Source organism: Vombatus ursinus, unplaced genomic scaffold, assembly GCF_900497805.2.
Source record: "Vombatus ursinus unplaced genomic scaffold, bare-nosed wombat genome assembly UNPS02001419.1, whole genome shotgun sequence".
Taxonomy (NCBI): Eukaryota; Metazoa; Chordata; class Mammalia; order Diprotodontia; family Vombatidae; genus Vombatus; species Vombatus ursinus.
In genome coordinates, this window is record NW_020941197.1 from 4,429,768 (window position 1) to 4,457,559 (window position 27,792).

Sequence of the window (27,792 nt, forward strand, 5' to 3'; positions counted from 1 at the left end):
TATGCATAATGTATAACGAGTCATCATCTTTTAGTGTGAATAATGTATGACAGTCAGCTTTATAGCATGCAAAAAAGCCTTCGTGAATTCAATAGTATTTCAGATCTTTGAATATAGTTTAACAGTCTAATCTTGCCCTTTCTTTAAAACAACAACAAAACACAAGAATATACTGTGCTCTAGAAACAATGACTTTGGGCAATTAAAAATTTCAAAAATTTTTGAAGAATGAGAACCAGACCTGGGTTAATATCTTAGTGATGGTGCTTTGGACCAAATATTTCTTCTTCTCCCCTTGGGTGAAATGTGGGTACCAGGGAATGCCTCCACAGGAAAACAGACACCATGGCAAGAAAAACAAACATAGTTTAGGATTTCCCATCAGAATATGAATTTCTGGGTGATATCAGAGTAATTTGCCATCTTCTACTTCTTTCCCTGTGCCCTTCCTTTGGTGATGCAGGGTGATAGCATACCAAGAACACTGGACTTCTGCTAAGTATCTCAGTGGATAGAGTGCCAGGAAAGAAGTCAGGAAGACTCTTCTTCCTGAGTTCAAATGTGACCTCAGACACTTCCTAGCTGTGTGACCCTGGGCAAATCACTTAACCCTGTTTGCCTCAATTTCCTTGTCTGTAAAATGAGCTAGAGAGGGAAATGGCAAATCACTCCAGTATTTTTGCCAGGAAAATCCAAATGGGGTCATGAAGAGTGGAACACAACCAAAATGACTAAACAACAACTACTTCTGGGTCTGTCACTGATTCCCGGGGGGTTCTTGGTCCTTTCCTGAGTCCCTGCCTGTAGGAAAGAAAAGAAGGGAATGTTCTTGGAAGGTACTGGTAGGCTTATAACTTTCACTAAACCTGAGAGATGAACTCATCATGGGCTAACTCCCTAGTGATGCTGCACATGGCTGGACTTTAAAGTGGACATCATTGCCAACATGCATATATGTGAGGTGCCTCTAGGGACATGCATGAGCCTTTCTGATGAGCTTCCTGGGACAGACCCAGGAGAGAGAACACTTGGGGCCTCCAGACCAATGCAACTGTGCTTCATCACAGCAGGGAAGATCTTACCCAGTCTCTGCCTCTGTCTTTCTCTTCATACTCTCCTGTTCTATGTCCACAGAATTTGGAGGGCTTGAACTGATTCAACTGTCCCATTTGCTCTCCACTGTCTAAATGTTCTGGCCAATCCCTGTCAGGACCTAGGTAGAAACACGGATACACGCACCTAGTGCAGTAGCACGCTTGCTCTCTTCTATCTCAGATAGGTAAGCTAGATTGCCTCCTCTGCTGTGCTAACAGCAATGCATTTGCCTTAGGCAATCCACTCCACCTCATCAGAAAAAGGAGATTTCATTTAATTCAGTAAAAACATCCACCATTACTTAGTGATTTAAAGCATTCACATATTTTGCTATTTCTTTTGCAGTCTCCACATGTTGACTCCTGGTGTACAAAAAAGAACATTAGTCAATGCTTCTTTCAGGAAGGGTCACTGTAAAGTCACATTAGATGTTTCCAAGATGCTAATGCAGCATTATATACTCTCTGGGGATGTTAGCCATTGGAGTCTGAATTCTGAGTAGCTTTTTGTTTGTGGCTTTGTGTTTGATTTAACAATTAAAGAATCGTTCTTGTCCTAACTGCATTTTGAGAGATTTGGTAGCTTCTAATTAATTTTCTTAAGTATTCTGATGAAGAATCCCCACTTATCACTGTGCTCTGCCCCAATCCAGATCTCATCTGAAGTATTGTGTGCAAGTTGGCACATTTTATGAAAAACAGTGACAAACTGGAACATGTCTAGTGGAAGGAGATAAATAATAATAATAATAACATAACTAGCATATAGTGCTTTAAGATTTGCAGTGTGTTAATTTAATCCACCATAACTCTGAGAGGTAGGTACTTTATCTCCATTTTATAAATAAGGAAACTGAGGCACAGAGGAGTTAAGTGATTTGCCCACGTCACCCATCTTGAGAGAGAGACAAGATTACAGTTCAGAGCTTCCTGACTTCAAATCCTGTGCTCTATCCACTTGACCACCTAGCTGCCTCTAAGTATGGGAAGAGTGGACACCATGCCATACAAGGAGTATTTAACTCACAGAAAAGAAGATTAGATGTGGCACAAGATAGCTATGTTCAGATGATTGAAAGATTGTATCACCCAGTGTAGCAGAAGCTCTTTTGACTCTTAATTAGTCAACAATAACTCGAATGTCCCACCAAGCACATTGAAGAAAACCCGAAGCTGGCCTTGATCTTTGGCCTCATTCAGGGAAGGCGGGGAGGACAGTCTTCCAAAATGGGAAAGGAAAGATCATGGCTAATGACTAAAGAAACAACACCATCCGAAGCTACAACACTTTTCACCGAAATAGAACCTTTGATCAGTGATAGTTCAAAAAATTAAGTTGCAGTGAACCGCATCAGTAAAGCTTTTGCTGCATTTATGCAGTCAGACATGAAACATTGGTCTTTGATGGCAGTGAATAAGGTAGGCAGGCCTGAGTGTTGTACAAAGGGTTCACCAAAAGCTTTCCAGAGGAAATATCTTCTCCATAGATAGAAGAGCGAAAACTTATATTAGGAATATTTTAGGAACTCTGTGGTCACAGTACCACCTTAATTCAATGACTTCTAACGTTAGGCCTCCAAAGATAAGGGAACCATCTCTGGTCCACATCATCAGTGAACCAACTGCTGTTGCTGTTGCTTTTTGATTGGAAAAAAAAAGATTGGTGCTGAAAGTAATGTGTTGTAGGTCACCCTTTCAATGTCTACAGTCCTCACTAGGCCATCTCCATTCATCATGATCTGTAGCTTGCCACTGGACCCAGATGGCTTCAGAGGAGAAAGTGAGGCTGGTGACTTTGCACGGCTCTGCCTCATTTAAATCCAATTCACTTGCAAGTCATGGCATCACCTCTCTGATGTTATGGTCCTCTTAGAGAATGAAGGACAAACAACAACAGTCCTCACCATTGAAAAAGGAGTCTTTGAAGTCAAGTGCACAGCTGGGGATGTGGGATGTCCATTTGGATGATGCTCACATCTGTTTTTCTAGCTCTTACCTCTCCCTACTCCCAGTCTCGAATCTCCAGCTAGCTATTAGAGTTAGAATCTCCAGCTACCTCCTGTAGACATCTTAAACTGAAACATGGCTAAAACTGAACTCATTATCTCTTCCACCCTCGGCCCTCTGCCCAAGCCCTTTCCTATCACTACTGAGTGAGCCAACATCCTCCCAGTTTCCCTGGCTTACAACTTAGGTGTCATTCTTAACTGCTCACCCACATAAACAATCAGTTACCAAGTCCTGTCATTTCTATCTTCATAAACTTTCCCTCTTATATGCTCCCTTCTCTCCTGACATAGTGATATCATTTTGGTCCTCTTTGAGAATGAAGGACAACAATCCACCCTCCTACCATACTGGTATAGGCCCTCATCACCTCATGCTTAGACTGTTGTGATTGCCTGTACCACTCCATTATATCCCGTACTCAGCTTGTCAGCTAAAACACACTTCTGACTGTGACTGCTCCCTCCCCTTAATAAACTGCAGTGTCTGCCTGCTATTTCCAGATTCATATATAAAATCCTCTCTGTTTGACTTTTTAACCCGGTCCCTTCCTGCCTTTTAAGTCTTTTTAACTTCTTATTCTTCCACACCAAATACTCTACAATCCAGGGTTACTGACCTCCTTGCTATTTCTCACATAAGACATTCTATTCCTTAAAACTCCCAGCATTTTTCACTGGCTGTCCACCATGCTTAGAACTTTCTCCTTCCTCATCTCTGCCTCCTGGCCTTCTTCAAGCTTCAGTTAAAGTCCACCCTTCTTCTGTTAGAAATCTTTCCGAGTCTCTCTTAATCCCTCTGAGATCATCTCCAGTTTACTGTGTATATATCTAGTTTGGGCAGCTGGCTGGTGCAGGAGGTAGAGCACCAGGTCTGGAGTCAGGAAGACTCACTTTCCTGAGTTTAAATTTGGCCTCAGACACTTACTAACTGTGTGACCCTGGGCAAGTCACTTAACCCTGTTTGCCTCAGTTTCCTCATCTGTAAAATGAGCTGGAGAAGGAAATGACAAACTACTCTAGGATCTTTGCCAAGAAAACCCCAAATAGGGGTCACAAAAAGTCAGACATGACTGAAAACAACTCAACAACAATAACAAAAATATCTAGTTTATACATAGCTGTTTGTATGCTGTCTACCCCATTAGATCGTGAGCTCCTTGAGAGCAGGGGTCTGGTTTTTGCCTTTCTTTGTATCTTCAGTGGTTAGTACAGTGCCTACCACATAGTAGACACTTAATAAAGGCTTGTGAATTTGACCTATTCAGTGACATACTGGATCCCAGGGAAAACATGGGCCCCAGCTAAGAATAGTTCTTACATTTTAAAATACAATAACATTTTATTTTAAAATATGAAAACCATTCTTACCTGGAGGAACCAAACAAAAGCAAGGGAAAGGCAGATTTGGCCTGGACTGTAGTTTATCTACCCCTGCTTTAAGCGATTCTTAATGTAACCCCATTCTCAAATTCCACTGGAAAACAGTGCCCTGAGCCGGTTGGGTTACATTGTTCTGGTGGCTAGTTCCATGTGCATTCCCAAGATCCAGAAATTTCTTCCAGATTTCTTCAATGGCAAGGAGGTAAACAAAAATATGAATCCTGATGAGGTTGTTGCTTTATGGTACAGCTGTTCAAGCTACCATCTTGTCTGGGGACAACTCTGATAATGTTCAGTACTTGCAACTGTTGGATGTCACTCCTGTTTTCCTCCTTTCCCTCCTTTCCCTCCTTTTCCCTCAGAAATACTACCATGCTCACTAAGCAGATGTAGGCCGCCACTCTACTAACCATCCTGGTATGTTTATTCAGGTTTTTGAAGGTAAGAGAGCACTAACAACCTACTTAGCAAATTTGAGCTCACAGGCATCCTACCTGCTCTCCAGAGTGTTCTGCAGATTAAAGTGACCTTCACATTGATGCAAATGACATCTTCAGTGTATCCACCTGTGGAGAAGACCACAGGTAAAGAGAATAAGATCGTCAATATTAACAACAAAGGCAAAGAAAACACTGAATGAATAGTCCAGGAAGCTGAGAAATTGGAGACTAAAGTTGAGAAGCAGGGAGACGTGTTTTCCAAGAACTCGCTTGAATCTTACATTTTCAATATTAAAGTTCTAGTGGAGAAACTCTAAGGCAGAATTGGTGAGGAAGACAAACAGAAAGTCCTTGACAAATGTAATGAAATAATCAACGAACTCAGTAATAGCCAGCCTGCTGTGAGAAGGAAGAATTTGAGCATCGAAAAAAAAGAATTGGAGATGGTCTATAACCCCATCATTATTAAACTGTGTCAGAGTGCCAGGGACATGCCAGGAGGCATGCCTAGTGGATTGCCAGGTGGTGGAGCTCGCCCATCCAGAGGCCCCTCTTCTGGACCCACCATAGCCCAGGTTGACTAACTGCATCAGAAGAGAATGCATTACATCGAGCTTTTCAAACATGAAAAGACTGAAATTTGTAGCCAAGACTGGATGCAGTAGCTGTCTAAAAGTCACATTTGAGCTTTTGTGTAAATTCTAGGCATTTCTGAATACTTGAATGCGTGCAGAGGGGGAGAGAACTGAACAGCATTACTCTTTATCCATGTTGTAAAAAGGTGGAATTGTAATTCTTGCCCTGGAGGAGAAAAGTCTATTTAAAACTAGCATCACAAGGGGGAAAAGAAGTATTGAAAGGTTGAGAGCAGGAAGGAAACAAGATTTATTATGTGACTCTGGACAAGTCACATAACCTCTATGTGCTTTAGTTTCCTCAAATGGGGATAATAATAGCACCCACCTCCCAGGGTTGTTGTGAGATCAAAGGAGATATTTGTAAAGCATTTTGCACAGTGCCTGGCACATCATAAGTGCTTAATAAATATTTATTCCTTCCTGTTGTTTAAATATCTACCATGTTCCAGGCAAGGGCAGGTAGGTGGTGAAGTAAATAGGATACCAGGCCAGGAGTCAGGAAGACTCACCTTCCTGAGTTCAAATCTGGCCTCAGAACCTTATTATCTGTGTGACCCTCGGCAAGTCACTTAATCCTATTTGCCTCGGTTTCTTCATCTATAAAATGAGCTGGAGAAGGAAATAGCAAACTACTCCAGCGTCTTTGCCAAGAAAACCCCAAATGGGGTCATGAAGAGTTGGATATGACTGAAAAATGACTGAAAATGTGCCAGATACATACTAAATGCTTTGCAACTATTAATCTCACTTGATTTTAACAACCTCCCTGGCACAGAAGGGCTATTATTATCCTCATTTTACAGTTGAGGCAAACAGATTAAATGACTTGTCCAGGGTCAAAGAGCTAGTAAGTGTCTGAGGCAGGATTTGAATTTGATCTCAGCCCATCCCTCTATCCACTATGCTAACTGGCCACTTGTAGGAGTGGTAGGTTGGAAGTTACAGAGAACTAAACGTAGGTTTGATCTAACGAAAAACTTAAAATTAAAACTGTCCACAGATGGAATAGAAGAGATGAGTTTTATAGGTGGTGGGCTGTCCTTAACTGGACATCATACCATTCAAGCAGTGTATTAAATAAGCACGTTGTTGGCAATATTGACTTGAACTAGATGGTCCCTGAGGTTCATTCCATCCCTGAGCGTCTGTGAATCTAGGACTTGTTCCCAACTCTCTTTCTTCCACTAAGGTGGGAAAGGGTTAACCTCCTTGACAGTTTGTTTGTAGGTACAAATACAAATAAAGCAGAAGCCTGGGAAGTGTTTTCACCCCCTTCCCTGTATATACTGCCTGCAGAGGAGAGCTTGAGAGCGTGGCTTTTCTGGTTGCATAGCAACCAAAGAGCCAGCCCCTCTGTGCCACCTGCTCCCATTCCCAGAATCCCTGGAGAGGTAGGTATGTACCTGCAGTGTTTTCCACACTCTTTGCTAGTGAGTTAATCCTTCCCATATTGGACCTTACGCCTTTTTTTTTTTTTTCATTTTAAAAATTGAGGTGGAATGGAAAGATACAGCATCACCTCCTTAGGGCATCCTGCCCTACTGTGCTACTGTCACACTGCCAGTGGCCATGCAGGTAGAGGAATGGGGGCCTTAGGAGGGTGGAGTGCTAGAGTTACCTTCAGCTCTTCAGTTCTCTAGCTTTCCAGTTACTTTTCCTTTCTGGCATCAGATTTATCGGTCCCTTGATTTATGTCCCCTCTTTTGTATCCTTTGCCCTTGGCAGTGGGAAGAGAGTTTTTGCAGGGAGGAGTCACCTGGATCTTCATTTTGCTTTCAAACATTTAAACCCTTTTGGACTGTATTTGTGATATTGTGATAATCACTTAATCTGATTTTGTTGTTCTTGTTGTTTGGTTAGGCAGTGGGGTTAAGTGACTTGCCCAAGGTCACACAGCTAGTAAGTGTTAAGTGTCTGAGGCTGGATTTGAACTCAGGTCCTCCTGACTCCAGGGCCGGTGCTCTATCCACTGTGCCACCCAGCTGTCCTGGTTTTGTTGTTGTTGTTCAGTCTTTTAAGTCATGTCCGACTCTTTGTGACCCCATTTGAGGTTTTCTTGGCAAAGATACTGGAGTGCTCTGCCATTTCTTTCTCTGGCTTGTTTTATAGATGAGGAAATTGAGGCAAACAGGGTTAAGTGACTTGCCTAGGGTCACACAGTAAGTGGCTGAGGCCAGATTTGAACTCAGGTCTTCCTGACTTCAGACCTGGAGCTCTATCCACTGTACCACCTAGCTGCCCCAGTTAATCTGATAGGTGCATCTATTCTCTACCTCCCCTTAAGCCTTTACACCTTGGAGGAATCTTTGGAAACCTTTTAAATTCATGGCATCTGTTTTGATATTTTTATTGTAATTTGTTAGTTTTTATACCAAGGATTCTTAACAATCTATTTTTATTTAAAATTTTATTCTTACTTTTTAGTTTCTATAGCAGAGGTTCTTTTTTATAATTAATTTATTTAATTTTAGTTTTCAACATTCACTTCCATAAGATTTTGAGTTTTAAATTTTCTCCCCCTCCCAGGATATTGTGCAATCTGATATAGGCTCTACTTATACAATCATATTAAACATGTTTTCACCTTAGTCATGATGTAAAGAGGAATCAGAGCTAATGGGAAGAAGCAGGAAAAAGAAGAAACAAAAGAAAAACAAAAACTAAAGAAAAGGAGAGCCAAAAGTATACTTCCATCTGCATTCAGACTCTTAAGTTCTTTCTCTGGATGTCAATAGCATTTTCCATCATGAGTCTTTTGGAGTTGTCTTAAATCCTTGCATTGCTAAGAAGAGCTAAGTCTATCAAAGTCAGTCATCACACAAGGTAACTGTTCCTGTGTACAAAGTTCTCCTGGTTCTGCTCATTTCACTCTGCATCAGTTCATAAACGTCTTCCCAGGTTTTTCTGAAGTCCGCCCACTCATCATTTCTTTTTTTTAAAATTATTTTAATTTATCAACAATAACTCCCCTAAGCTTTTGAGTTTTAAATTTTTCTCCCCCTCCCTCCCAGTCTCCCTCCCCAAGATGACATGCAATCTGATATAGGCTGTACATATACATTCCTATTAAACATTTTCACATTAGTGATGTTGTAAGGAAGAATTAGAACCAATAGAAGGAACCACAAAAAAGAGAAAACAATACAAAACAAAAAAAAAGAGCAAATAGTATGCTTCGATCTGCATTCAAACTCTCTAGTTCTTTCTTTGGATGTGGATAGCATTTTCCATCATGAGACTATGGAGATGTCTTAGATCCTTGCATTGCTGAGAAGGGCTAAGTCTTCATTTCATAATGTGCCTGTTACTGTGTAACATTCTCCTGGTTCTGCTCATTTCACTCAGCATCAGTCCATTCAAGTCTTTCCAGGTTTTTCTGAAGTCTGCCTGCTTATCATTTCTTATAGCACAGTAGTATTCCATTACTACATTCATATACCACAACTTGCTCAGCCATTCCCCAATTGATGGGCATCCCCTCAATTTTCAATTATTTGCCACCACAAAAAGAACTGCTATAAATATTTTTCTATACGTGGGTCCTTTGCCCGTTTGCTTCTTTTGTTTGTTTGTTTTTTAGGCAGTTGGGGTTAAGTGACTTGCCCAGGGTCACACAGCTAGTAAGTGTCAAGTGTTTGGTCTGAGACTGGATTTGAACTCAGGTCCTCCTGACTTCATGGTCGGTGCTCTATCCACTGCGCCACCCAGCTGCCCTTTTTCCCATTTTTATGCTCTCTTTGGGATATAGACCTAAAAGTGGTATTGCTGAGTCAAAGAGTATGCACATTTTTATAGCCCTTTAGGCATAGTTCCAAATTGCTCGCCATAATGGTTGGATCAATTCACAACTCCACCAACAGTATATTAATGTTCCAATTTTCCCAATTTCTTCTCCAATATTTATCATTGTCCTGTTTTGTCATGTTAGCCAATCTGATAGGTGTGGTGTGGTACTACAGAGTTATTTGGATTTGCATTTCTCTAATAAATAGTGATTTAGAGCATGTGTTATATGACTATAGATAGCTTTAAATTCTAACTCTGAAAACTGCCTGTTCATATCCTTTGATCATTTATCAATTGGGCAATGACTTGTATTCTTATAAATTTGATTCAGTTCTCTATAAATTTTAGAGATGAGGCCTTTTTTCAGAGACACCGGTTATAAAAATTATTTCCCAGGTTTCTGTTTCCCTTCTAATCTTGGCTGCATTGGCTTTATGCAAAAACTTTTCAGTTTAATGTAATCAAAATCACCCATTTTGCATTTCATAATGTTCTCTATCTCTTGTTTGGTCATAAATTCTTCCCTTCTTCAGGGAAAACTCCAGGGAAACTATTCCTTGCTCTCCTGGTTTGCTTATAGCACCAGCCTTTATATCTAAATCATGTACCCATTTTGACTTTATCTTTATCTTGGTATAGGGTGTAAAATGTTGGTCTATGACTAGTTTCTGCCATACTGTTTTCTAGTTTTTCCAGAAGTTTGTATTAAATAGTGAGTTCTTATCCCAGAGCCTGAAGTCTTTATACCGGAGGTTCTTAACCTTTTTTGTGTGATTGGCGAAACCCATGGACCCCTTCTCAGAATAATGTTTTCAAATGCATAAAAGACACGTAATTACAAAAGAAACCAATTATATTGAAATGCAGTTATCAAAATATTTTAAAAACAATTTGAAGAGCTTCAGGTTAAGAATCCCTGAACTAGAACTTCCTTATCTCAAAGATCCCTTCCTATTAGAAAGAAAAAACAGGGGCAGCTAGCTGGCGCAGTGGATAGAGCACCATCCCTGGAATCAGGAAGACCTGAGTTCAAATCCAGCCTCAGATTCTTACTAGATGTGTTACCCTGGGCAAGTCACTTAACCCCAATTGCCTAAAAAAAAAAGAAAAGAAAGAAAAAACAGTTAACAAGAACCGCCTTGATACTGAGACCACATCTGACAGTGTATGCACACATTCTGTATACACAGTCCTCTACTTTTCTATGAAAAGGAGGGAAAAGTTTCCTTATCAGCCTTCTGGAACCAGGTTTAGTTATTGCATTTAATCTGACTTATGATGCCAATTAGTCTTGCTTTGATTTATATTGTTCCATTAAATGTATATATTCCCTCTGATTCTGCTTTCTTCATTCTGTATCTGTTCACACAAGTTTTCCCGTATTTCTCTGAATTCCTCATTTTCATCATTCCATCACATGCAAATACCATATTTTGTTTAGCCATTCTCTAACTGATGGGCACCAGTAAAAAAAAAAAAAGTACTGCCACAAGTATTTTGGTATTTTGGAATTCCTTTCTGTCACTGACCTCTTTTAGATATATTATCCACTTAGCTATTGGAGGTCTGGATACCTGAAGGTTGAGGGCGGTCTTTTCAAAGATGTGGTGAGGAGAGCCTGTGTCCAGCTTGAGGATTAGAAGTGACCCCAGTTTACTTTCCTAGCAAGGTCCTCTTGACATTTCCTTAACCTCACTTGTTGTTGTGCTGGGGAGGAGACAGTATGGTAGAAGAAACTCAAATTGCTCCACCTGCATAGAAACTCACAGCCCAATGTGGTGAATTAATTCTGTGCCCAGGGGGATGGAGGGAGGGTTCCTGCCATGGAAAATGGGTGTTCTGTGGTATCTGTTCTCCCCAGGGGGTTCAGTTTTAAGAATATACTCAGGAGGCACTGCTTTGAGAGGCAGGTATAAATCTTGAAAATGATGTCAGAGGTTCATAACTGATCACACCTCAGATGGCTGCAACACAATGTGAAGTAACTTTGACGCTGTGTGAGAAGCAGTGTATTCTCAAGAATTGAAGGCTGGCCTCACAATCAGAAAGACCTGGTTTCAGGTCCCACCTTTGGTATATTCCGGTACCCTCATTTTGCTGTCATTGTTCAATCATTTCAGTCGTGTCTGACTCTTCATGACTCCATTTGGAGTTTTCATGATAATGTTACTGAAGTGGTTTGCCATTTTCTCTCCCAGCTCATTTTATAGATGAGGAAATTGAGGCAAACAGGGTTAAGCGACTTGCCCAGGGTCACACAGCTAATAAGTGTCTAGATGTCAGATTTGAACTCAGATCTTTGACTCCAGGTCCAACACTCTATCCACTGAGGCACCTAACTGCCCAACTTCATTTTACTGATAAGAGACTGAGGGCAAAGAGGGTAAGGGCTTTGCCCAAGGTCAGGCAGGGAGTGTCAAAGGTGGGATTTGAACCCAGATCCTCCGATTGCAGAACTAGTGCTCTTTCCACTGTACCATGCTGCATCCCTAGAAAACAGCTGGCCTTATAGTAAGAAAAAACTGGTTCTTAGTACCATCTTTGATACACAATGTGACCCTGGGCAAGTCACTGTAGTTCTAAGGGCCCCTAAACAACTCTATAAGATAATAAGCTGCAGAGCAGTTACCAATCTTGGGTGTTTCTTCACTGGATGTCCCTTGTACCATTGAAATTACAGAGCTCTCCCACATCCTCACCACCCTGTCATCCCCTCACCCCCCAAAATACAGCATGACTTGGGACCATTATTCCTTCTGGGACAGTACACTACTTTTCTGAAATGAACCATCTCAATTAGACGTGAGCTGCACAGCAGACAGTGGGCCCTTGTTAGGGGATCATGGGCACACAAGGCCCCCTGCTGACTCTCTGCACAGCCTGGGCCTCTTAATTTTATTCATCCATCTGTGTATTGAGGAAGAACAGAATTCTGTCACTGTGCTAACAAGTGGTGGTTTATGATCTCCTCATTATCAAAAAGCATTTATTTTAAGGGCCTAATTATGGGTGTGCCAACCTTATCTCCATGCATTCCGTGCTCCAGCCAAACTGGATTACTCTCTGTCTCCCAGGTATTCTGCTCCCAATGGCTCTGTTCTCTGTGCCTAGAATGTCATGCCTCCCTGCTTGTTCAACTCAAAAGGTGCCTCCTCCATTAAGGCTTCCCTGATTCTTCCCTTACTCCCATCAGTCAGTAATGCTCTTGCCTCTTTGATCTCACCTAGCACTTTGTTTTATATTATTTTAATGCATTTCCATGTAATATTGTGTATTATGTGCATCTTACATGTACAAAATGCATAATATAATTATATAATAACAATCTCTATTAGTATTTTAATCCCTCTTGTTCAATTGTGTCTGACTTTTCGTGACCCCATTTGGAGTTTTCTGGGCAGAGATACTGGAGTGATTTGACATTTCCTTCTCTAGCTCATTTTACAAGTGGGGAAACTGAGGGCTAAATGACTTGCCCAGGGTCACACAGTTAGCAGGTGTCTAAGTCAGATTTAAACTCTGAAGATGAGTTTTCCTGACTCCAGGCCAGGGGCTCTATCCATTTTGCCACTCTAACTGCCCTTATTCCCCTAATAGATTGTAAATTCCATGTGGGGCCAGATTGGGTCTTCTCTAAACAATTTTCCTCAGGGTCTAGCACAGTGCTCTACACACAGTAGGGCTTAGTAAAAGTGCACTGAATTCAATAATCGTAACATGTGTTTATAAGTTCTCTTTCTATATATAGAACATAAACTCCCTGTGGGCAGGGACTATTTAATTTTTGTCCTGATGTCTCCAGTGCCTAACATAGTGCTAGTAAAACCAATGGGTTGGGTTGGTAAAATGTCATAAGGAAACCATTATCTGCCTGGAAAGGAATCTGGGATCACTTCCAATCAAATTGGACGCATGATTACCATAGCCCTGGCACATGGTAGGGGTTTAATAAATGCCTATTGATTGACTGATTGGTTGGTTGAAATATAATCTCGTGATTTTTCAAGGTTAATAAGCAGGAAAAAATGTCTGCTCCCTCAGAAACACATGGTCTCATTTTTTAAATATCTGCACACTAACACATTCTGGCGATATGAGGTGATACTGTTTTTCCAGGAAGATTTAAAAATAAAGTGTCTGGTGAATTCAGATTTGATGAAGATTAATTCCCATTTCTGCTCTTTCATTGTTCCTGATGTGTACCCACCCCATCTTTCTCACACAATAGTGTTCCATTACAATCATATACCCCAGCTTGTTCGGCCATTCCCCATTTGATGGGCATCCCCTCAATTTCCAGTTCTTTGCCACCACAAAAAGAGCTGCTATAAATATTTTTGTACATGTGGGTCCTTTTCCTTTTTCTTTTTCTTTGATCTCTTTGGGGTGTAGACCTAGTAGTGGTATTGCTGGGTCAAAAGGTATACACAGTTTTATAGCCTTTGGGCATAGTGAAACGGATTCTTTTGCAATGCAGGTGAACTTTTTTTCTTAATATTTTGATAACTCTACTACAATATAATTAGTTTCCTTTGCAATCCTATGTATATTTATTCATTTTAAAATATAATTCTGAGAAAAGATCTATACTTTACTAGATTGCCAAAGGTGGTGGTGTGGGGGGTCCATGACATAAAAAAAGATTAAGAAGCTCTGACTTAGGGGATCAGGCAAGGATACGTAGGAATCTCTGCTGACCTGAGACTAGAAAGATGAGGCACCTGAGAGGCGGAGGTGAGGACCAAGTCATTCATTCCAGGCATGAGGGATGTTGAGCACTTATGTATGGCAGAGGGACATGGCATGTCAGGTTTATGGAACAACTGGTAGTCCTCTTTGACTCAGGGATGAGAACCACTGAAAACTAGATGAAGATAAAATAGACAGGAGAAGTGGATTGGACCCAGAGTATGGGGGGTCTTTAAATGCCTGACTAGGGAATTTGTAACTGATCTTTCAGGCAGTGGGGAAACACTTAAAATTTTCTTTGTTCAGGGGAGTGATATGGTCAAACCATTTAGAAAATTATTTTGGTAGCTATGTGAAGGATCCAGCGGCAGGATGAAACCATCTGATGCATAAAGATATTGCTTCATTAGTAGTCAGGGCCCAGTTGAGGTTAGATAAGTGGATTTGTGCTGGGACCAGTTCTGCATTAATTGTTTTACTTATGTTAATAGCATTCAGCAGTTCGGGATTAAAAGCAGAGAAGGCAGATGTGGGAGTGACCTAAGGGGTTTGAGGATTAGTAGAATGTGAATATATTTTGGGAGGATAAAGTGGCAAGGAATCCTAGGAGAGTGCCCAGTGCTTTGTTCAGCTGGTTCAATATAGGGCTAAGATTGTAAAGGGAAGAAAACAAGAATAATTTAAAAAACTGAGAATAATTATATCTCAGAATACTTAGGTGATACAGTAGCTAGAACTTCTGGCCTGGAGTCAAGAAGACCCAAGTTCAAATTCAGCCTCAGACACTTATTAGTTAGGTGACCCTAGGCAAGTCACTTAATGTTTGTGTGCCTCAGTTTCCTCATCTGCAAAACAGGGGATAGTAATAGCACCTACCTCCCAGGGTTGTTGGGAGGATCAAATGAGATAATTGTAAAACAACTACCAAATATAAGCACTACATATAAGTAGTGCTTACTATGTGCTCTGTGTGTGTGTGTGTGTATGTGTGTGTGTATAATTTGTAAATGTGATTTCTAAACCACCACTCATGGAGGTATCATGGAAGAGGTGATAAAAGACTGAATATAAGATAATGGCCCACTTCTTTAAAAGTCAGTCAGTCTACAAACATTTATTAAGTACCTACTCTATGCAAGCTCTATGCTAAGCACTGGGGATACAAAGAAAGATAGAAGACAGTCTTTACTCTCAAGGATCTCAAAGTCTAAAGGAACAAAGGTGATTTTTACAAATTAAAAACTAATGAGCTTGATGTCTATCACTGGCAAAATTCTATAACAGATTGTTCAAAATATAATAATATTTTCTATTTTTACATCATTTCCAAATGTAACCTTCTCCCTTCCCCTACCCAGCAAGCCATTCTTTGTTACAAAGAATTTTTAATAGAAAGAGGAAAAAAAAAAAGCCTTGACAGATGATTAAATGGATGATTTATAAGGAAAGCTGTGATCACTAGGAACCATCACAAGGTCACTAAGAATGAGTCTTTGACAAAGCTTCTAGACCGGCAGGTTAAAAAAAAATGCTATAGACAAAGTTATATCAAGATTTCAGGAAGGCCTTTCACAAAATTTCTCACAGTTCTCATACATACATGTGTGAGGTAGATATTAGTACTATTACTATATAAGTAACTATTTACATGAATGGGATTATCCCCCAAAATGGTGTTCAACAGGCAGACAGCAGTCTGCAGAGTAGTTTCTCTAGTAACATGCAAATGGAGGCAGCTGCTACCTGTTTCTGAAAGGCAAGTTGTTAAATGTTCACTGTGACCATTTACATTGGAAACTGGCAAAAGCTACAACTCAGCGCTTGGTATATTGTACTGCCGATTGTCTAGAATATAAAAAATGGTAGAAAGAATGTTGGTAATACAGATTAAGCTTTAAAATGGTTACTCCCTTTTTGGAGAACTGGTTGTTAAACATTTACCAACCCAACCCTGGCTGGTTCTGTCTTTTGCCCTGTTCTCTTTCCCTTTTTTTTTTTAATGTTAATATGTAATTTTCTTTTTTTTTTTTAAATAAATTTTATTCCCCCCCCCAATTACATGTTGCAACAATTTTTTAACATTTTTTTAAGTTTTGAATTCTAAATTCTATACTTCCTTTTCTCTTCCTGAGACCATAAGCAATCAGATATAGGTTATACATATGCAATCATGTGAAACATTTCCATATTAGTCTTTTTGCACCAGACTCAAATAAAAGAAAAAGAATGAAAGAAAGAAAGTGAAAAAGAGCATGCTTCAGTCTGTATTCAAATAATATCAGTTCTTTCTCTGGAAAAGGATAGCATGCTTTATCATTAGTCCTTTGGGATTGTCTTGGATCATTGTATTGCTGAGAATAACTCAGTCATTCACAGGTCTTCATCATACAATATTGCTGTTACTGTGTATAACATTCTCCTGGTTCTGCTCACTTTTCTTTGCATCAATTCATGTAAGTCTTTCAGGTTTTTCTGAAGTCATCCTGCTTGTCATTTCTTATAGAACAATAATATTCCATTATGATCATATACCACAGCTTGTTTAGCCATTCCCCAACTAATGGGCATCCATTTGATTTCCAATTCTTAGCCATCACAAGAAGAGCTGCTATAAATATTTTTGTACAAATAAGTCCTTTTCCCTTTTTGTGGATGTTTTTGAGATATAGATCATTCTGCCCTATTGTCTTGAGAATTTCTGTCAATGATTTGCCTGAAGACAAAAAGAATAGTTAACACATCAAGTAGCAGAAACTGGTATCCAAAAAAGATCTTGGTGTGATCATAGAAGCAAAATTAGATAATTTTGACTATACAAAGTTAAATGGCTTTGGCACAAGTGAAATCGTTGCAGCTAGGATAAAAAAATAAAATATATTTTTTTAAAGTCTGCATCACATATCTCTAGTAAAAGTCTGAGATCCAAGAAATATAAAGAACTAACACAACTATGTAGGATCAAAGGGGTGTTCCCCAGTAATCTTTAAGTCCACAGTTTTTGAAATAAAAATTGTGAGCTCTCAATGATTATTTGAAAGACTACTCAGTAATCACTTATAATAAGAGAAATGCAAATTAAAACCACCCTGAAGTTTTACCTCACACCCTGTAAAGTGGCAAAGGTGACAAAGGACAGCAATAGTCGATGTTGGAAGGGTTATAGGAAGATAATAGCACTGTTGGAGCTTTGAGTAATTGGTCCAGCCATTCTGGAAAACAATTCAGAGTTATGTGAGAAAAGTCACTAAGTTGTTCCCACCTTTTGAACCAGAGATGCCATTGCTGGGTACATACCTAAAGGAGTTTAAAGACAGTAAGACAGGTCTCATATATACCAAAGAATTGATAGCAGTATTTTTATTGTGGTTGCAAAAAAAAAACCAACAATCTAGAAATAAATCAGAGTAACATCTGTTGAGAGTGGCTAAACAAATTTTAGTATGTGAATGTAATTAAGTATTTTGTGTAGGAAGAAATGGTAAATATTAGGAACTCAGAGAAAAAAATGAAGACTTGAAGTATATAGAAAATAATATATTAAAATAATGATACTCTGGAAATGGTATTGATTTGGTATCCAAGGACCTAAGTTCAAATCCTGGTTCAACCATTTACTTCCCTTATGACCTTGGGGAAGTTTCTTTAACCTTTCTGGGCCTCAGTTTTCTGTCCTGTAAAATAAAGGGATTGGAATAGGTAATGCTAGCTCTAAATCTGTGACTCTATGATAAAATACCTCATGATACACAATAGTGAAAAGAAGAAAAAGATGAAACCAACACTATATATTTGGAATGGCCATTCTTGGCCACTGATGAAGCAATTGCATCTCCCTCTGTCTCCCTTCCTTGGAGAGGTAGAAGATTGTGGGTGCAGTGGGTGTACTGTCTGATGTGGTCCCTGTTCTGGTTCATTTTGCTTAACTGTTTTTCTTTGTTAACAAGGGGAAGGCTCACTGAGAGAACTGGGCTATGTCCAGAAATGCCTACATCTTACAAACAAAAGAAATCAATAAAATGCTAATTTTTCTAAAATATTAAAGGACAGTTCATGTGAAAAAAAAATGATTGAGGAATTTTAGTGATCTCTACGTCTTCAAATATTTAAAGGACCGTCATATGGAAGAAGGATTAGACTTAATCTATTTAGCTCCAGAGGGAAAACCTCAGATCATTTGGCAAAAGGTATAGGAAGGTTAAAACAGAAGGTAGATTTTAGCTTCGTATAATGAAGACATTTCTAAAAATTTCAGCCATGACTAACGCATATTTGTTGCAAGGACTTGGTTTTTCTTTTTTCTTTTTTGCAGTGGAAGGGGAGGGGGCCAGGTAGCCAAATATAGAAAAGAGAGCTAGAAAAAGAAGAGATCATTGAGGCATCTCTTTTCAGAAGGAAGAGAAGAGAGCAGAAAGCAGGACAGGAAGAAGCAAAAACAGGACTGCTTTCAAGGATATTACAGAATGGATTCATGCATTGGGAGGGAAGTTGTGTTAGATGACTTTTAAAGTCTCCTTCAACACTGACAATTTGTGATTTCCAGTGTTTCTATGAAAAAATAAGTCCCAACATCCAAACGACAGACTTAGAAATGAATAACACTTGGATCAGATGAAGACTATCCTTATTATCTGCCTCTCGTTGATACAAACACAAACATCAGAAGCAAGCAAAGTCTTGGTAGAGAGATAAGTAGTCCTTACATCAGGAACACTCTTATTATCTTTGTAGAACTGTACATTGACAAGAAGATTCTTTTGTACATTTGTACAGTGGGCCAGGCATGACAAGCTAAGTCTATATTTATGGCAAAAAATGTTCTCCTACTACTTTACTCATGCATTTTTCTCTTTTTTGGTAAAAGTTTACCTTGTTTTTATTGACATATTTTGATTTCACATAGCAGACAAACATAAATTTACAAAACGTACTTTCTGAAAACAAGCAAAATAACAATCAATAGTAATAACAACTGAAGGTCCATGCAACAGTTTGTTAAAAGTCAAGAAGATTGAAGGCCTTTGCTTTGAAGTAGTTACGCCACCTGGCTGATCTGTCAAAGTAAAACACACCTGTGGGATCTCGTGAGCTATGGTTTTTAATTGGTACAGACTGACAGAATACCTTGAACCTGAAGTTGCTTTTCTAAGCACCCACTCAGGCTTTGAGTTGCCCTGTGTGTTATAGAAAGATGGGTAAATTGAGGCCTGAGAAAGGTGAAATAACCTGCCCATTGTGATACAATTGATAAGTGTCAGAGCCAAGAACTTGAACTCAGGTCTTTTGAGACTATTTCTTTTTCTACTCCCCCACACTGTCTTTTTATGTTGAACACAAAAATGGGACAGAGGATAGCCACTTGAGTACCTTTACTTCTTTTTTTTTTGCTAGGCAGTTGGGGTTAAGTGACTTGCCCAAGGACACACAGCTAGTAAGCATTTTAGTGTCTGAGGTCAAATTTGAACTCAGGTCCTCCTGACTCCAAAGCCGGAGCTCTATCCCCTGCACCACCTAGCTGCCCCATTGAGTGCTTTCACTGAAGAAGGGAGCTTGCTGATACTGAAGCAAAGTGCAGTGGTAATGATAGCTAATAGCTAACATTTATATAGCTTCCACTATGTGCCATGCACTGTACTAAGCACTTCACAAATATTATCTCATTTGATCCTTACAACAATGGGGGGGGGGGTACTATAATTATTCCCATTTTACAGGTGAGGAAACTGAGGCAAGCAGAAGTTAAGTGACTTGCCCAGCTAGTAAAGTCAGATTTGAACTCGGGTTTTTCTGACTCCAGCCCCAGCATTCTATCACCGCACCACCTCATTGCCTCTACTAAATCTAGCATTGGAGAACCTTTGAATCCCAGCTTTGCCATTTACTACACCTGTTACCTTGTTCAGATCATTTCACCTCACCCTCAGTTTTCTTATCTGTCAAACCAGGGGCTTAGACTAGATGGTCTCTAAGGTTCTTTCAACATCTAATAAGATTCTTTTGATTCTTCAACCTTAGGACTCTCAAACTCAAAATGCCCCAAACACAACTTACTACTTTTTCCCAAACTCCATACCATTTCTGTCTAACCTATGTTTCTTCTTGGCACCACCATACGTTTAGTCACCTCGTTCACAATATTTCAGCCATCCCTGACTTTTCTTTCAGCCTCATTCCCCAGATCCAGTCGTTTCCAAGTCATGTGGATACGACTGCCATATATTTCTTGACTGCCTCCTCCTCATCTCCACGCACAGACCACCACCCTAGCTCAGGGCCCTCAGTTCCTCTTGCCTGGATTATAGCCGAGTAATTGGTCTTCCTGTGTCAAGTTCCTTTCCTTCCTATCTCTCTTCCACACAAATTCCACCACACAAATTCCAAAGTGGTATTGCTAAAACACGGGTTTGACCATGTCACTTCCATGCTCACGAAGTTCTAGTGACTTTCTGTTACCTCTAAAATCAGATACAAACTCCTGGCATTTAAGGAGTTACAGCCTTCACAACCTGACTCTAACCTACCGTTTAGCCTTATTAAATATTATTCCCCTTAATGAATTTTTTTTTGCAAGGTAATTGGGGTTAAGTGACTTGCCCAGAGCCACACAGCTAGTAAGTGTTATGTGTCTGAGGCCATATTTGAACGCAGGTCCTCCTGAATCCAGGGCCAGTGTGCCACCTAGCTGCCCCTCCTTTAATGAATTTTTGACCCAGAGCTTAGCACAGTGCCTGGTACATAGTAGGTGCTTAATAAATGTTGACTGATTTATTGATCCAGCCAGACTGGTGGTCTTAATGTCCCCGACACAAAGAAGATATTCCATCTGCCATCTCCATTATCTTTTTGCACAGACTGTCCCTCATTCTTGAAATTCATACATTCCTTGTTTCTGCCTCTTAGGATTCCTAGTTTCCTTCAAAGCTCAGATGTCACCTTCCCCACATGAAGCCTTTTCTTGTTTCTCCTCTGCAGCTTCTCCCTACCTGCCACCCTCCCCCAGTTAGCTGCTAGTGCTGGTCCTGGCCACATCATTCAAACCATCCCCTGTGTTGATGATAATGCCATAGGTTGCCTCTCCCTGCTCTAGAGTGAAGAGAGCTAACCGTATCAGCAGCCAGCCAAGTGCCTGGGATCCCAAGGATTCTTTTCTCCCAGAGTTATTGACAGTGATTATCATGAGTATTATGGTTGAAATCCTGAAAGAAGGTCCTTCTGCTCCTCCTTCTTCCTTTATTCCTGCACGCAGGTGCTGCAGTCACCCTGCAGTGGGGCAGATTTCCCACAATGCTTTGCCTGCATCCTCCAGCTCTGATCTACAGGGATGCTGTCCCTGGGGTAAAATGGTAAGGAAAGGGAAGTTTCTTAATTCAACCTAAAGCCTGAATGTTTTTACCGAGACTCTTTCAGTCAGGTGGTTTCCAGGCCATGTTTTATTGTAACCTCCCCGTGGGAAACGAGTCTGCGGCTGCCAACTCTTTCTCATGAAATCTCCAGATATTAACTTCCCAAACCAAAAGCTGATGAAGTAGTTATTAATAGGTGTAATAGTGTACTCAGACTAAAAGATAAAACATCTCTCCTTTTTTTTTTTTTTTTAAATCGCCTGTCCCGTGAGACATTCAGTCTTTCAGGAAGAAGCAGCCTTGGAAGAGCTGGAGATGTGCAGAATGCATGCCTCTCCCCATTGCTGTTGTTAAGTCATGTGAGTCGTGCCCAACTCTTCATGACCCCATTTGGGGTTCTCTTGGCAAAGATACTGGAGTGGTTTGTCATTTCCTTCTCCAGCTCTTTTTCCATATGAGGAACTGAGGCATAAAGGGTTAAATGACTTGGCCAGGGTCACACAGCTAGTAAGTGTTTGAGACTGGATTTGAACTCATCTTCCTGACCTAGGCTTAGCACTGCACCACCTAGCTGCCCTATCCTGTGAATCACCTAGCTAAAGTAAGGATCATTTGAAGATTTTGTTGGCTTTTTTTGCTTCTCCAGTTTAGAAAATAGAAAAATCATTTTTCTAGTCTGACTTTTGAAGTCATGTTTGATTTACCCATTGTGCACGGTTCCTGGAAAGCCCAGGCTTTGGTTTATTGTGTGTCTGGGATGGTGGAGCCGCTGAAGTTACCTTTTCTCTTACCCTTGTCCCAAACCTGGCACCGGAAGAGAATTGAGTATTTGCAGTGTCATTTGTGGAAGGAGGCAGGGCTGGTTTGTAGAATTAGGGCAGCAGCTTTTGTGAGCCAAGCAGAGAAATGCTTCCAGCTACTGAGCTCTCCTCTCCCTTGGCTTTCCCAAGGTAACAGTGGGATGGGATCCTTTTCTGGTGCATGATGGCTATATTTTTGACTTGAGAGTAAAAAAAAGTTTATTCTCTTATTTTCATTTCTGAAGTGTCTTGGTCTTCTCTCCTCTGCATAGGTGGGTAGTTTGGATTTGTGTGGAATTTGTCTGCTGCCCTGTATAAAAATAGGACGGTTATCTTTGGCTGCTTTGTTCTAGGTGGTGGGGGTAGGGGTTTAGAGATGATGGGTCTGCTCAGTTTTGAAGCATAAAACATTAACCCCTGACTATAGCATGCAGAATGTAGTAGAAAGTAGTCCTTTTCCATTTCGATCTTTCGTAAAGCAGCTTTCTCCTTTACAGAATGGATTCACTCTCTTCATCTCATAAAAGTTCTTATCAAGGTCATAAAAACTCCCTATGTGGTAGGAATATGGGCGAGCAATGTTTTCGTCTGCATCCTCTCAATGAAAATAGAATATTTGTTTGTTTGTTTGTTTTTGTCTGGAACCAGCCCTTGATTGGTGTTCTACTAATTGAACTCTTGCATCTGAGTGCATCCGAGACATCCTCACCCACCCACCCCCAGTTGTGGGCTGCTCCTGTGCATGGGGATGGTTTGGTGTAGGCAAGAAGGAGTTAACTCTTGTCAAGCATTATTCTTAAACAAATTAAGGCCAGAGCAGCTCAGTGGCAGTTCCTCCCAGAGGGACTAGATGTTCGGCAGTGATACAAGCTCTAGGTTATTTACTTAGGCCTTTCTCTTGACCTCAGGGTTCTGCAGACAAAAGAAAGGGCTCTCTTTAGAGGTAGGTAGTTTTAGTGCTGACAGTTTCTCTGAGTTGGTCCTTTGCCACAGATTCCTTTTGATTCCACTCTCCGGGATATCCATCTGTGTAAGCCAAGAAAAGACCATTCTTCTCCCTCCTTAAGCATTAAGAACAGCTGGCCAGAGGAGAGCTGTTTTGTTTTTCATCTTCTCTTCCTCACCCCAGCAACACCTCACCCCTCCTTCAGCACACACACACACACACACACACACACACACACACACACACACACCCCTTTTGACTAATACCTTATTACATCAACTTCTCAGCAACGCCTAGAAGCCATGATGCGGCGGTCCCTGGAGCGGGCGCAGCAGCTGGAGCAGAAGCAGAAGCGGTGGTCCTGGGGAGGAGCGCTCGCTTCCAGCTCGGGCTCTTCAGAAAGAGATGGTGAGTGAAGCCGGTTGTCTTGTCTGCATTGCAGATCCTGCAGAATGAAACCACCCCAATAGCAACAGCCGAGGTGCTTGACTGCATGGTTGCTGGGGTCTTTTCCACTGGTGGGCCCACTTGGAATGTGGAAGCTTTGCAGTTATTAAACTTGCAGGAATTGCTGCTGATATTGATTCATGGGAAGATGGGGCACTAGTTCTTAAGGTTGTTTTTTGTTTTTGTTTTTTTTAAATATGGCTCAGACACCAGAGATCACAGATATTCGTTGTTAAAAGGGAGAAAAGGATGTTTTAAGTAACTGATTTTACAAGCACGAGAAATCAATTCAGGCTAATAAACATGGGGCTATGGATATTTTTAATGACTAGGGTCTAGTAGTTCATCAGGCAACAAAAAAATTTTTTTAAGTGCCTGCTATGTGCCAGACACTGGGCCATTAAAAATGTATGGCAGCATTTGCCATTTATAAAGGGATTTTTCCCCCTCATCATCTGTTTTTGTTGCTCTTTTAATTTTCTTTCAAAGCAAAATGGTTTATGTCATTATTTAGTTGATGTTAGCTTTCAAGTTTCTAAGACATAGTCTTAATTTCTTTATAAAGTTGATCATCTTTAAAGGTAGCTTTTTTATCTGCTAAATGAAACATGACTGCATTTTAAAATGCTTGTCTCTTTGAATAATAAGGTTACTATTCTTTTTATGAATAAACTATAAATGCATTATATAGGTCTTTCTGGAATGGGCATGTTTAACTGTTGACAGTACATTGTGTGAGATATGCTGTTTTGTGGTATACTGCAGTAGAAAAAATACATATTTTTTAATAAAAAAAAACCCAGCAATCTCTTTCACTTACTTTTTCTAATAGCTCTAGTAAACTTTTTTTTTTTAAAGAACTAACAGCGATGAAATAAAAACATCAGGTTATTTTTCTCCTCTCTTTGCTCTGATTTTCTGCTGTGTAGGTGAATCAGAAAATGCCCCACCCCCTCCTCTAGGTTTAGCGGCCAGCACCCTTCCTCCAGACCCCGTGACCTCTGCTGCTGCTACTGATGACTCCAATGGTATTTCAGAGTATCACAGTACCATGGTGTTTTGTGATAACTATTTCCAGTCACTTCAATTCATCCACCAACCTTGTCTGTCTTAACCACGCCTTTTAAATGTACATCTTCATCTGATGCTGTGTAACTTTTTTTTTTTTTTAACAGAGCTATAACTCTTCCATTGTTTTGTCATGGTGATGTCAATGCATGCCTACATTTTCCTTGGGTGAGGTGAATACATCTCATACTTAGCTCCTACTCACTCCAGACTCAAACAGCCCAGTAAATTCATTGACTTGGTGTGGATGTTGTTTGAGCCTGTCCTAGGCACATCTTTTGAGTATCCTCTACAGAAGGTGCCTAGGTTAACTTATATGCCATTATTTCCATTTAGAGAACATTTCATTTGTATAGAATGCTTAATGGGGGTGCCTGTACTATGTTTGTGTCACTGGATAGACTTAGGCGGTAGGTATGGCAGAAAGGATGGCAAGGAAGCCTTATCAAGAGAAATGGTGTTGGAAGACTACAAATTCGTATTCTGGGTTTGTCCTTGGTTTCAGTATCTGTCTGGTAGGCATTTTGTTGTAAAATAAAGGGTTGACAGATTGCATTGTCTAGAACAGGGATGGGAGCTAGCATACCTTTGTTTCTTTCCATTTAAAGTGTATCTTTAGAAATGGGAGTATACTTGCTGCTGATAAAAAGGGCTTAAAAAATGGGTGCAGTAATTACCAGCAATGCAGATGGTCATATTACATGAACAAAAATAGGAGTTTTGAGTTCTCTGCCTCCCCTTTAAAGAGAATCATCACCAGTCTTGTTGCCTAGGAGCCTCCGTAGATGGGCAGGGTTAATTACAGCACCTGTACTTTTCCCCTTAGGCTTAGGATGTATTATTGTAGGGAGAGAGGCAGAACTCCCCACTGGGAAACCACCAAAACTGAAGTTTTAGTTTCGACTTGAGTTTTAATGGACATCATTAAGATCCTGAGAATCTTGACCACTAAGATTCAAGGTCCAGCTGTTTAAAAGAGTCACTCTGGATTATCTGTTTGGTGATTGTCTCGTGATAAAAGGATTCTGAAGCCTGCTCCTGAAGGATTTCTTTGATTTTTAAACGAGTGTCCGTAGCACAGTAGAAGATAACCTAAATTTCCCAAGCTGGAGAGTTGCCGGATGGAGTAGTCTTTTCAGTTCCTGGGCTGAGTATTTTTATTTTACAGATTTTTTTTCCCAGTGGCAGTTAAATTTAGAACAGAACTATAATTGGTCCATATGGGTTTTTTGTTTGTTTCCAAATATACTATGAAAAAAGCTTTTTTGATCCCTTTTGGAAGGTTGGAACTTGTGAATTGACTGGTGTAGGGAGCTCCTGGTTAGGAAGCTCCCTCTACCAATATAGATTGGCAACTCTTGAGCAAATTATAGTCTCAGAGCATTGCCTGGGGGACTGAAAGGTTAAGTGACTTGCCCAAGGTCACACAGCTTTTATGTATGGAGATATATGGGGCTTGAACCCAGGTGTCTCTAATTTCAAGGCCAGCTCTAGTTTCTTTGCCACACTGCTTTTCTTAAGACGATCTGCCATGAGAATTTACTATAACTTTAGTTTTTGTAGAATTGAAATGTTGAGATGGAAGAAAGGAAATCTTTCACTGTAGTAGTTAATTGTTGAAGAGACTGGATATTTGAAATTAGAACAATTGGATTTTTAGGGTAATAAGTACATAGTTGGCTATTTCAGAGCTATTATTAAAAAAGGTCCACAGATGAGGTAGGAAAGGAAAAATGTATTGATTTCTTGCTCTGTATGAATGTATGAATGTAAACTTGTTTTTTTTTCATGTATCTCTCTACAGCATGTGACAAACTTTCAGCTTCTACAATGAATCTTCCAAAGCAGTTGGAGGCACCCATCAGTAAGCGTCTGTCTTCCTCCACGGCAGCAATTACGTATTCCTCTGACAAAGGCAAGTGACTACGTCCTCTTGGGCTCTCTGCAGTCCTCTTCTCTTTGTATTACATTTAAATATTCTCTTGGATGGTTATAGACCTTTTTAGAACCCATCTCTTTCATAAGTCACTCCCCCCCCCAAAAAAAAAATAACCAGGCCTCACTCCTCTTTGCAGACCTCACTCTGTTATCACATTATGACATAGTCAACCCTCTAATCCTTGGGAACAAAGGAGCTGATTTGGGAATGAGGCAGCTACTTTTTGCTTCTAGGGAATGAGAATTGGTCTTCTTTTATGGTTGCAGAATCCATTCTACTCTTCCTATTATCTGCTTAACTTATTTCTAGGAATTAACTTATAAGCAAGTGGAATATGACTAAATAACTTAAATAAATGACAAGGATTTTCCTACCTGATTGTGCGTTAGGAGTCTGAAGTGCTGGAATCAATAAAGTCTTCTGACATTATGGGCCACTACCATTTCCCATGATAGTAGGCTCGGCTCCCTATTAAATAGGAACATGTGACCACTTAAGAAAAAACGACTTAAAAGAAGGCAGCATTTTCAGGTGCTCTAAGTAGCTGTTGGCAGTGAGTGAATTTAGTTACTGGGTTGTGTGGGACAGAATCTTTGGTGCCATTTTTAGATATGCTTTGAATCAAAGATTTCAAGGACTTTGGCATTGTGCCTCCATCAGGCTGTTGGGCAGCTCTCTCGGGGGTGCAGATAAATCACTAAAATAGCTGAAAAACCACTCACTTAGGCCATGAAGGTTAAACGATAAGACGGGGAGAAATAAACCCTATGACACTATGTGTTGATGATGCTTGAAAAAAACAAACAACATTGTCTCAAAGGGTGTGATCAGCTGTGCATCGAATTTCTGATGGAATATTTAGCATGCAAGATGCCTTGGAGAGGAATAAGAAAAAACCCTTGTGCCCTTTAAAGGACAAATTTACATCTTGCCAGGAATGTTCTTTCCCTAATGATTCTTATCAGCGAATTTACAATTCAACCTGCACCTTAGTGGCTGGCAGGCCTTCTGTGTTGGAGGTACTGGGTATGACACAGTACTGCTGATCCGAAGTGCGGTTAGCAGGAGGCACCTGAAAATGGCATTATTAAAGACATGGAGGTGAAAACATTTCTGAAGCACATGAAGCAACGGCCACTCTGTTAGAAATTCTAATCTTTATGTTTGCTAAATTCACTTGGTGTTATAGGTTAGGGAAAAACCCTGTGTTTTCCTT

At 40.2% G+C, this 27,792-nt stretch overlaps 1 protein-coding gene across 4 annotated transcripts in view; it reads left to right on the forward strand.

Moving 5' to 3' along the window:
* MAP7D2 (MAP7 domain containing 2) overlaps positions 1 to 27,792 on the forward strand; it is a 68,773-nt gene that overhangs the window by 3,672 nt on the left and 37,309 nt on the right. For 2 of the 4 annotated variants that reach the window (XM_027867554.1, XM_027867561.1), the window contains exons 3-5: positions 23,410 to 23,530; positions 24,499 to 24,597; positions 26,442 to 26,552. In XM_027867554.1, coding sequence (XP_027723355.1) covers positions 23,410 to 23,530; positions 24,499 to 24,597; positions 26,442 to 26,552 — 331 coding nt within the window. Of the gene's footprint in view, positions 1 to 22,304; positions 22,327 to 23,409; positions 23,531 to 24,498; positions 24,598 to 26,441; positions 26,553 to 27,792 lie in introns of those variants that run through there. The other 2 variants (XM_027867575.1, XM_027867567.1) reach the window with 2 other exon arrangements.